The 11,630-nt window shown below is 39.2% G+C and overlaps 1 protein-coding gene across 1 annotated transcript; it reads right to left on the reverse strand.

Annotated features, from left to right (window-relative positions):
* Nucleotides 1-9,103: 9,103 nt before the first annotated feature.
* On the reverse strand, nucleotides 9,104-10,087 carry LOC125913336 (olfactory receptor 5V1-like). The gene has a single exon (XM_049618409.1). The coding sequence runs from the start codon at nucleotides 10,061-10,063 to the stop codon at nucleotides 9,104-9,106; it is 960 nt and encodes a 319-aa protein (XP_049474366.1). The 5' UTR covers nucleotides 10,064-10,087.
* Between the last annotated feature and the right edge of the window lie 1,543 nt (nucleotides 10,088-11,630).

Raw genomic sequence — 11,630 nt, forward strand, 5'->3', positions numbered from 1 at the left:
AATCTTTGCTTATGGAGCCCATATCAATAAATGTGGCCTGATCCACTATTATCCCACATACTTAGTTTTTGTTCCCATATATATTCCCCAGATTTCTGTCTGTATAAGTTAGAAGGCTCAAGTCATTCTTTTATTTGTTTTTTATTTTTTTAAATGTTTATTTTTGAGAGAGAAACATAGCATGAACAGGGAGAAGGCTGAGAGACAGAGAGGGAGACATAGAATCTGAAGCAGGCTCCAGGCTCCAAGCTGTCAGCACAGAGCACGACGTGGGGCTCAAACTCACGAACTTGTGAGATCATAACCTGAGCTGAAGTAAGACGCTTAACTGACTGAGCCACCCAGGTACCCCTCAAGTCACTCTTTTAGAATGTAGCACATCTCCACATGAGTCTCATTTTGTACCTTATCTCCAAGGTCCTGCTGGGACTTGAGTCTAGCTATAGATCTAGAAGCAAAGAAGGGTGGTGGGGATAAATCCTGAGGAAAATCTTCATTGTCTTGCAAGGTTTTCTCAGGCAATGCAAGGTTAAGTGGGAGGAGGACATTTCCACTTGGTGTAGAGAGGGCTCTTCCACTAGGATTGGAAAGTTTGCTTCCACTGGCAAAGAAGACTCCTCAGAATTTAGGGGCTCAGTGTCCTAATCAGTTCTCCCACTTAAACAGTAGATGCCCTTTGAGGCTGAAGGTTCAACTTGCATCATAATCCAGCCAAGCACAGGATGTGATTCTGGGTTTGATTTTTCAGCAGTCTCTCAATCCTGTGGCTATAAAAGAAAGGTTCTCCTTCAGGGAACACTTAGACACATTCAGGTTATTTATATAGCGCTTGAGCTGGGAATTCAAATCCCTGAGCTCATCCTTTTCTTTCCTTACTTTATCCAGTGACATTAGGAGCAACCAGACAATTATATTCACTAGCTTGACAAAAATGTTTGAAAGTATCATATACACAGTTGTCTAGATCCTTGTCTCTTAAAAGTGGTTGATTAGGATCATGTCATAGATTATCAGTGCTTTCTTCACTACTAGAGTCATTAGCATCTTTAAATCTACTCAGGTTAGAAAGCCAATTCCAGAAATTTCAGAGCCAATTCAGAAAATTCATCCTAAATGTTTTTTTCCTCTATAACCATTCTTCCTATCAAAATCTGATTTAGTAAGAGTTCTCCAGAGGAACAGAACCAACAGGATGTATATGTAGAAAGAAAGATTTATTATGAGGAATAGGCTCATGTGATTATTGTGGCTGGCAAGTCCCAAGATCTGCAAGCTAGAAACCCAGGAGAGCTGATGGTTTTAGTTCTAGTTCAAGTCTCAAGTCCTGAGAACCAGAAGAGCCTATGCTATATGATGAGGGAGCATAAGGCAGGCAAAGGGCAAAGTACAAGCTAGCACACCACCGCCCCACCACTCAGGTGGGACATGTATGATATTACTTGGACATTCCTGGACACTCAAAAACAGGAAAGGCCAAATATCCAAGTGGTTAAACTGGTAAAAATCTCCACCAGTTTATAAGAAAAAGGCAATCCCATTAATAGCCTAAAGTCCAGGAACTCCCTACTCTCTTAATGTTTTGCTAGAGGGAAAAACAACCTTAGCTTGACTATAGTGAGGCCTCCCATAATCTGTGAGTCTTTAGCATATGAAGATCTTTTTTGGAACTTCCCTTTTGACTTTACCTCCCCCAGCCCCATAGTTTAAAATGAGTCACTCTTCACAACCCCAGTGCAGCTCTTTCTGCCCACAGGTCCTGTCCCTGTGCTTTAATAAAATCACCTTTTGCACCAAAGACATCAAGAACTTTTTCTTGACCATCAGCTCCAAACTCCACAAACCCCACCCTCACCCAAAACCTCATAAGTACAGTTCCAGTGTTAAGGCTGGCAGGCTGGAGATTCTGGGAGAGCTGGTGTTTCAATTTGAAAGTAGGAAAAAAAAATCTGATGTCCCAGTTCAGAGGTTCTTTGGCAGGAAGAATTGTACTCAGAGGAGGTCAATTTTTTTGTTCTATTAACTGATAGAAAACTGGTTAGATGATGTCAGTTGATTGGATGAGGCCCACCCAAACTGCTTTACTCAGTCTACTGATTTAAATGCTAATCTCACCCAAAAGCACCCTTATAGAAACACCCAGGATACTGTTTGACCAAATATTTGGGCACTCCGTGCCCCAATCAAGTTGATACATAAAATTAACCATCACAACAGGCTAAATATTTAAATTAATCACCCATTAACACTTTTTATAAAGAATAGCAAGAAAAATAAAGGGAGAAAATGCCTAGTCAGTGTATACACATATATAAAGCAAAAAAAAAAAAAGAAAAGTAATTATGCATGGTTGCTATAGCCCCCATATCTGTTATATGATGAGACCATTCTTTTTTTTTTAAGTTTATTTATTTATTTTGTGAGAGAGAGCATGAGCAGAGGAGGGGCAGAGAGAGGGGGAGAGAATCCTAAGCAGGTTCCTCACTGTCAGCACAGATCCCCATGTGGCAGCTCAAACTCATGCACCAGTGAGATCATGACCTGAGCTGAAATCAAGTGTCTGATGCTTAGCTGATTAAGCCACCCATATGCCCCATGAAGAGACCATTCTTTGCTCTCTTTCCATTCAGAGTTATTGCCTCAGTTAAAGATGTGATGGAAACCTCTAATTCTAAGAATTATGAGCCCTTATGTTTCTCTCTTTTTGGGCTTCCTGTAGTCTTCCATTAACTAATACTATTGGTCATAGTATTCCTAAAAGCCACCTTTAGGGAGTCCTCTTGGTTTCAGGCTTAATAAGTAACTCCACCATTATTCATTAAAACTATTTCTCTGAGATAATAAATGTCTTATATGGACACATAACATCCTCTGCTGAATGCTCGGCAGCATCTCTTCCTCTAGGAATTTATATAGATGAAAGATATGAAATAAAGTTTATTACTCACATGGTAAACACCAAAAGCATTGCCAGAGAAGTTCATTCTTGAGTGAAGGAAGAGCAAAGCTTTGGCTTTGGCTTTTAATGTGTCTAGGAGGTGAGGCCAGGTTGGGTTTGCATGATTTAAACTTACCACTGGTGCCAAGACTCTTGGGGAAATGAGGGAAAAGTGAAAGAATGGGACCTGGAAACTTCCAGCAGTCATACATGAAAAATAAAATGGAATCTTTCTTTTTATTACGATAGGGAATATTTACCTTAAGCAATATAGCAGCTTCCTACTTTGATTGTTGGTTCAATTACTTCTAGAGCCCAAAATGGCAGTGGAAATCTCAACTTATAGATCAATGGAATCATCGCTATGTTCCCTAACAGCATTCTTCCTTTGATAACTTGGACAATTATACCAGAAAAGCCCAGAAACAAACATCTTATGAATGGATTTTAGATAAATAGTGAAAGGAAAAAATTCCCATTTTCACCACTTGGCTACAGACTCATGATTTCTGACTATGGAAAAAACTGTACCATATGTTGTTCACTGGTTCAAAATATATATTACAAAGAAATTGTTGTTTATATACACAATGGAGTACTACGTGGCAATGAGAAAGAATGAAATATGGCCTTTTGTAGCAATGTGGATGGAACTGGAGAGTGTGATGCTAAGTGAAATAAGCCATACAGAGAAAGACAGATACCATATGCTTTCACTCTTCACCAATGCTTTCACTTAGCTGAGCGTTCAACTGGCTATTCTTACATTCCACAGGGCTATTTGCCTGTAGGTGATATGATACATAGTAAGAGACCTTAACTGCACTTGTTTTGCTGTGAAATGAGTTCCTGGGTCATTAAACATGTTATTTGTGATAATAAAATGAATCCTTGAATGAATGTGGCTCTTTTTTTTTTTCCTGTATAAATGTCTCTGCTCTCTTTCTAAGATTCCTTTGGCTATTTGGGGTCCTTTGTGGTTCCATACAAATTTAAAAGTTGTTTGTTCTAGCTCTGTGAAAACTTTTGATTTTGGTCGTATTTTGATAGGGATTGCATTCGATGTGTAGATTGCTTCAGGGTAGTGTAGACATTTTAATGTTTGTTCTTCCAATCCATGATAATGGAATGTTTTCCCATTTCTTTGTGTCCTCTTCAGTTTCTCTCATAAGTGTTCTATAGTTTTCAGAGTACAGATCTTTTACCTCTTTGGTGTATCTTACAGTTTTTGGTGCAATTGTAAATGGGATTGATTCCTTGATTTCTCTTTTTGCTGCTTCATTATTGGTGTATATAAACACAACAGATTTCTGTACATTGATTTTGTATCCTGAGACTTTACTGAATTTGTGTACCAGTTCTGGCAATTTTTTGGTGGAGTCTTGTGAGTTTTCTACATAGAATATTATATCCTCTGTGAATAGTGAAGGTTTGACTTCCTCCTTGCTGATTTGGATGCCTTTTATTTCTTTTTGTTGTTTGGTTGCTGAGGCTATGACTTCCAATATTATGACAAATAGTGTTGAGAAAACTGGACAGCAACATGCTGAAGAATTAACTGGACCACTTTCTTACACCATACACAAAAATAAGTTCAAAATGGATGAAAGACTTAACTGTGAGACAGGAAACCATCAAAATCCAAGAGAACACAGGCAGCAACCTTTTTGACCTCAGCTGCAGCAACTTTTTACTAGACATGTCTCTCAAAAGCAAAAATGAACTGTTGGGAGTTCATCAAGATAAAACCCTTCTGCACAGTGAAGGAAACAACAAACAAAACTAAAAGTAAACCTATGGAATGGGAGAAGATATTTGCAAATCGCATATCTGATAAAGGGTTAATGTCCAAAAACATAAAGAACTTAATCAAACTCAACACCCAAAAAACAAATAATCCAGTTAAGAAATGGGCAGATGACACAAATAGACATTTTTTCCAAAGAAGACATCCAGATGGCTAACATACACATGAATAGATGCTCAATATCACTTATCATCAGGGAAATACAAATCAAAACCACGATGAGATACCACCTCACACCGGTCAGAATGGCTAACATTAATACAGGAAACAACAGATGTTGGCAAGGATGAGGAGAAAGGGGAACCCTTTTACACTGTTTGTGGGAATGCAAACTGGTGCATCCACTCTGGAAAACAGTATGGAGGTTCCTCAAAAAGTTAAAAATAGAATTACCCTAAGTCCCAGAAATTGCACTATTAAGTATTTACCCAAATGATATAAAAAAACTTATTCAAAAGGATACATGCACCCTGGTGTTTATAGCAGCATCAACAATAGCCAAATTATGGAAAGAGCCCAAATGTCCAACTAGTGAATGGATAAAGAAGTGGTATATATACAATGGAATATTACTCAGCATCAAAAAAAAAAAAAGAAAAAAAGAAATCTTGTCATTTGCAATGACATGGATAGAGACAGGGTCTATTATGCTAAGCAAAATAAGTCAGTCAGAGTAAGACAAATACCGTATGATCTCACTCATGTATGGAATTTAAGAAACAAAAACAGATGATCATAGGGAAATAAAAGAGAGAGAGGCAAACCATAAGATAGACTTTTAACTATAGAGAATAACCTGAGAGTTGCTGGAGGGGAGGTGGGTGGGGGATGGGCTAAATGGGTGATGGGTATTAAGGAGGGCACTTGTGATGAGCACTGGGTATTATATGTAAGTGATGAATCACTAAATTCTACTCCTGAAACCAGTATTACACTATATGTTAACTAAATAGAATTTAAATAAAAACTTGAAACAGGATGAGGAAAGAAGGTCTCTGCCTTCCATGATGGAGTCATCCACTACTGGGAATAGTGCCACTATTGGAAATAGTGCCATATCAAGGGCTGATTTGGCTTCTACTGTTGGTAAGTTGAACACTCTGCATTGGTGGTAGTCAGATAAGACTTGATGAAGGGAAAGCCAATAGCGTTGAATTCATGCATTATATCCACCATTGCCAACATGACTACTTTGTACATGAGTCTACAGAGCAAGCACTTGGGTGGGTTGGGAAAGGCTACCTGACCTCTACTGAGCATGTCACCTCTCCATATGATTAGTGACGGAAAAGTTCTCTATAATAAGTGTCTTTTAATGATTTTTACCATAAAATGCATATGTCTTCATAATTTGCCCCATTCTGAGGGGTTTATTTATATACCTCTTCCTAAGATGCTCTTTTTTTTTTTTAAGTTGGCTCCATGCCCAACATGGGGCTTGAACTCACAACCATGAGATTAAGAGTCACATCCTCTACTGACTGGATCAGCAAGGCACCCCTCCTCAGATGCTCTTGTTAGTAATATTCCAGCTTTAAGTTCCTGACCATCAATTCAAATCATTGGCCACTGTGAATTGGTATCACTTTGTATATCTGGTCATCTCTCTTTCCAGACAAAAGAGACAGCCAGATTTATGACTCAAAATTCTACCCATTGGGAGGATTACTTTTCCTCAGTGTCCTTCAGGGCCACTCCTGAGTGGGGCTATCATGCAGGATCAGTTTGTCATGTCTGGTACCAGAGTATCTTGTGGAACTATCTGCAAAGCAGTTTCTAATTTTCCCGTCTTCAATAAACTGACCTTGGAGAACTTCCTGTGAGGCCATTCATTTGTGTTGAGGAAGATGCCAGTACAATAAAGTAAGGTGTGTGGAAGTCTGAACCACTTGCTCATGTCACTAATTTGGGCCTTCAGGACTATTTGGAACTTGGCATTGTATATACCACTTCCACTTGATGATGAGGTGCTACCTCACTTACCCACGTTCATAGCTTGGTAGATCAGAGAACACAGTTCATATAAATACCTTAGATCACATTGTTAAAAGCTTTGTAGTCCATGGCCAGGTATTCAGTCTCTTTGGGGACCCATTAGCAGCCAGGAGGTTTTTCTCAAAGGGATAAGAATTATCTTCTGAAGAGAACATGGGTTTGCTCCAGATTCTAGGTGACTGGCATTGTGATTCTCCTATTGGTGCCTCAGGGGCTTTGTATGGCAGCCCATATGCCACAGACTCTTCAAAACTCATTAGATCTGTTGGTTCAGAAAGTCTGAGAATGGGTGAGGGTAGCTCTCCATCGTGATGATTCAAGTAATGATTCTAGCTACTGGACTTGGGGTTTTTCATTTTAGTAAGATGCCCATTCATTTCAGATCTAGAGATAATGTGATCATTTAGCCACTGCCAAAGATCCCTACAGATTAAAATATTCCAATTTCTGCAAAACCACATGACTGCTACTGCTTCAGAATCCCACCATTCCCACTGAAATAAGGAAGTCCATTTTAATGATGCCCTCTCTTAGTGTCATTCCCAAGCTGCAGAGGAGAGCCACTACAAGCTTTACAAGGATGTTGGTACTCTCTTTATCAGTGCATTTTGCAGGAGATTTTGGTAAAGGGAATGTACTTTGGTCCCTCCTTGAATACTTTGTGGATCTAGGGTAAGAGTGTCATGTAAAATAAATCCATTCCAACATTTTTATTTCCCTGAAGCTTTGGATTCCATCTTTTGAATTATGTCAGGAATATCCTGGCATCTGAATTTTATTGAATGCAGTCCATTACTGAGTGTAGGTTTCAGTTAACCAACCAAAGAAACAGTTGGAGCCCCTCTCATCTGCTCAAAATAACACATTGAACCCAAAATTTCTGGTAAATGAATCCATATGAATATATTCATAATTATCCAGCAATATATTCTGTCCTCTTTGGTCTAGCACACTAAGTCTCCGTTGTCATACATATTTTCAAGGCTTTTACCAATAAAAAACTGGTAAAATCTTGAAATTTCATTTTTGGTGTGAACATTATAATCTCCTCGGTTATACCTTGTGCCATTAGCCTGAGGTATTCTGGAATTGGACCTCAATTAAGAGTCTAGAGGAAATGAATTGTAAGACAATTGTCTCAGGTGAGGTAATTATAGGTAATTACAGGGTTTCACCTAAGGGATGGTTAGTCTCCTCAGGGGAGGAGGGGCTACTTCTGATGGGAGGGAAGGTTAAAGGAGATTTAAGGATTCAAGGTTCTAAGATTTATCCAAATCCACTGTATTTTCCCATTTTAATAATGAGTCTCACTCATTCCCAAGTCAATGTCCCAACTGGTACGTAAGAGACTTGGAGAAAAATTTCCATTGTTTATGATGCCATCAAATTATTTAAACTCCATCCGACCAGATATTCAATCCAGATTTCTATCTTTGAGGGTCAGTTTCCTAGAACAATTCCTGATATAAAATGCTGCAGCAGTTAGTGTTCGTGGAAGAAATAAAAACCAATCTAGATATTCCAACCTAGAGGAACTTAACACAGGAAATAAGTGATCAATGTGTTGGAAAAGCTGGAAGAATGGGAAAAGGGGAAGGCAGGTTATATTACCCTCTTTATGGAAGCCTCTTACCCTCCCTATAGAGAAATACTCATTTCATACTTGTGTGACCTTATGTCTCAAGAACAGCAGGAGACTGTAAACATCAGCTAATGCCACCCAGAAGTCTGTTTCTGCCACCACAGTGTCCATCTGCCACTGGCACCAGATCCAGAGAAGACAATTTCTTCTATATTCCTTTCCTAATCTCTTGTGTATGACTCTCACATTGGCAGAATTTAATTTTTTAAAAATGTTTATTTATTTTTGAAAAAGAGGGAGAACACAAGTGGGGAAGGGGCAGAGAGAGAAAGAGAGAAGTGGGAGGAGGGCACAGAATCTGAAGCAGGCTTCAGGCTCTGAGCTGTCAGTCCAAATCCCGACACAGTGCTTGAACCCACAACTGTGAGATCATGACCTGAGCCAAAGTCAGACACCTAACTGACTGAGCCACCCAGGCACTTACATTGGGAGAATTTAAAATGGAAACATGTTGGTAGGGTTTCCAAGGATTTCAGCTCCTATGATGTGGGGAGAACTTAGAAGGATCGAGATGGTGCTGAGAACAAATACAAAATATCTGACACATTATGACTTTGCAAAGTGGAAAACAGAGTACCTGTGGAAAAAGAGGAGAGAAAGAAGTTCCTGAGAAGATCAATTTTGGGAACTGGTATGTAGGAATTGAGGATCTGGATATAGACTCTAAAACTATTCATGTTAAAAATATCTTGGAAATTTTTCATGCTGGTTGAAGACCATTGATCTAGACATTAATATTGCCAGGGATCATATACCCTGCAGCCAGCTTCCTCAGAGCACCCTTGACCTCCTTGTTTCTCAGGCTGTATATGATGGGGTTCAACATGGGAGTCATAACACAGAAGAGCACAGAAACCAGAATATCCATGTCTAGGGAGTAACCTTCTCTGGGTCTGTCATAGTTAAAGTTGGCTGTTCCATAAAAGACCACCACCACAGTGAGGTGGGATGCACAGGTAGAGAAGGCCTTGCTCCTGCCCTGAGCAGAGGGAATCCTAAGAATGGAAGAAATGATGAGTATGTAGGACACTCCAGTAAACAGACAGGGGCTCAGGCCAATGGTGGCACTGGCCACATGAAGCACAGACTCATTGAGAGAGGTGTCTGAACAGGAGAGCTTCAGGAGCAGAGGAATGTCACAGAGAAAGTGGCTGATTTGGTTGGGCCCACAGAGAGTCAGGGTGGCTGCCAGCACTGTATGTGTCACAGAATTCACCAGCCCACACAGCCAGGACCCAGTCACCAAAAAAATACAGACCTTCACACGCATGAGGACGGGATATTGAAGAGGGTGGCAAATGGCTACATAGCGATCATAAGCCATAGCGGCCAATAAGACACATTCAGTGCCAGCACATGTGACGAGGAAGAAAATCTGGGAGAGGCAGCCCTCATATGAGATGGTCTTCTTCTCCCGGAAGAAGTTCACCAGCATGACGGGGATGGTGGTGGATGTATAACAGATGTCCAAGAAACTCAGGTTGCTGAGGAAATAATACATTGGAGTGTGGAGAGCAGGACTGATTCTAGTGGCTGTTATAATGAGCATGTTCCCCAGGAGTGTTGTCAGGTAAATGAGCAAGAAAACCAGGAAAAACAAGCCCTGTAGTTTGGGGTGGTTGGAAAATCCCAAGAAGATGAATTCAGTGACATCTGTCTGATTGTTCATTTCAAGTGGTGTCATAGCTACAGAACAATGAGAAAAATAAAAGCCTTATGAGAATGTACAAAGAGCACCCCAAATTGGCTTGTTAACTTGCAAGGCCATGTCAAATAATGTTGGAGATAGAACGGTCTAGACTGTGGAGGGAGGTGTATAGGAAAGACCTGTTGGGAGACCACAACTTTTCATTCAACAAATCCAGCCATCTCAGGCCCAGGGATCTCCTACAGATTTGTGTGTGGCTTCTGGTGCATGAAAATAAATGGAGATTTGGTCAAAACCTTCAATAAACTGATAATCCCTGTGTTAGAGTAAGCTCATCTCTCTCTGGCTCTACAAAACTTTCCTCCTAACATTGTATGCTTTGCTGCATTAAATTCTTTTTTTTTATATTTTATTTTTTTAAGTAATATAATTGTGAAAAATTAAGAAAATGCAGAAAGAAATAAAGAATAGAACCATTCACAGCATCAATGTTATCATTTAGTGTATTCCATTCTAGTCTCTTTTTCTATATATGAATCTTGATCTCTATTTATAGGCTTAAAATATCGGGAGCACAAATTCCCACAAATGCATTTTATTCTACCATACAAAATAAATTTAATCTCTCCTTTTCAGTGAACATTAGATTGCTTCCATTCCTTTTGCTATTTTAAACACTAGAATGAAAATTTTCATACATAAATATTTGTGAGCACCTTTAATTTCTTCAGAATAAAATTTTATTGGTTTGTTTTCTATAAATTGATCTCATTTTTCTCAATAAGAACATTTATATTTTAGGATTTATAAGATATGACATTTTAACTGGTCATATATACTAACATAATTTCCTCATAAAGGTAGACTTTAGTAATCCAAAGTTTATCCTCAGCCAAATTTTATGTATTTTCTGAAAAGAGAATTAATGCAAGTACCAATTTTCTATTACATTGTCCATTCTAATCTTCAGGCCATTGCTGCAGATTGCAATTTCCATTTCTTTTTCAAACTGGGAAGTGAGATGTTATAGCAGAAAGAGTGGGCTCTTAAGACAGATAGATGTGGATTGTCATCCTACATCAGTTGCTTACTAGATGGAGACAGTAGTTAAATTAGCTGATCTCAGCTCCTTAGTTTCCTCATTGTATTCTATTAATAGCACTCAGCTTGTGGCTCTTGGAAAAAGTAATATGAGATATTACAAATCATGTGCCCTCTATCAGGCTGGGAAAGTCCCTCTATCTGTGCTTTACTGACAGTTTCTATCATGAATAGAAATTGAATTTTGTCAAATGATTTTTCTGCCTTTATTGAGATTATAATGTATTTTCTTTTTTTTTTTTAACGTTTATTTATTTTTGAGACAGAGAGAGACAGAGCATGAACAGGGGAGGAGCAGAGAGAGAGGGAGACACAGAATCTGAAACAGGCTCCAGGCTCTGAGCTGTCAGCACAGAGCCCGACGCGGGGCTCGAACTCACGGACCGTGAGATCATGACCTGAGCCGATGTCGGACGCTTAACCGACCAAGCCACCCAGGCGCCCCAGTATTTTCTTTTTTTTAAGTTTATTTATTTATTTTGAGAGAGAGAGAGAGAGAGCA

This window comes from Panthera uncia, assembly GCF_023721935.1.
Source record: "Panthera uncia isolate 11264 chromosome C1 unlocalized genomic scaffold, Puncia_PCG_1.0 HiC_scaffold_4, whole genome shotgun sequence".
NCBI lineage: Eukaryota > Metazoa > Chordata > Mammalia > Carnivora > Felidae > Panthera > Panthera uncia.

What these genes read in the sequence shown, in the direction of transcription:
- LOC125913336 (XM_049618409.1), bottom strand. Translation starts at nt 10,063, where the DNA reads ATGACACCACTTGAAATGAACAATCAGACAGATGTCACTGAATTCATC.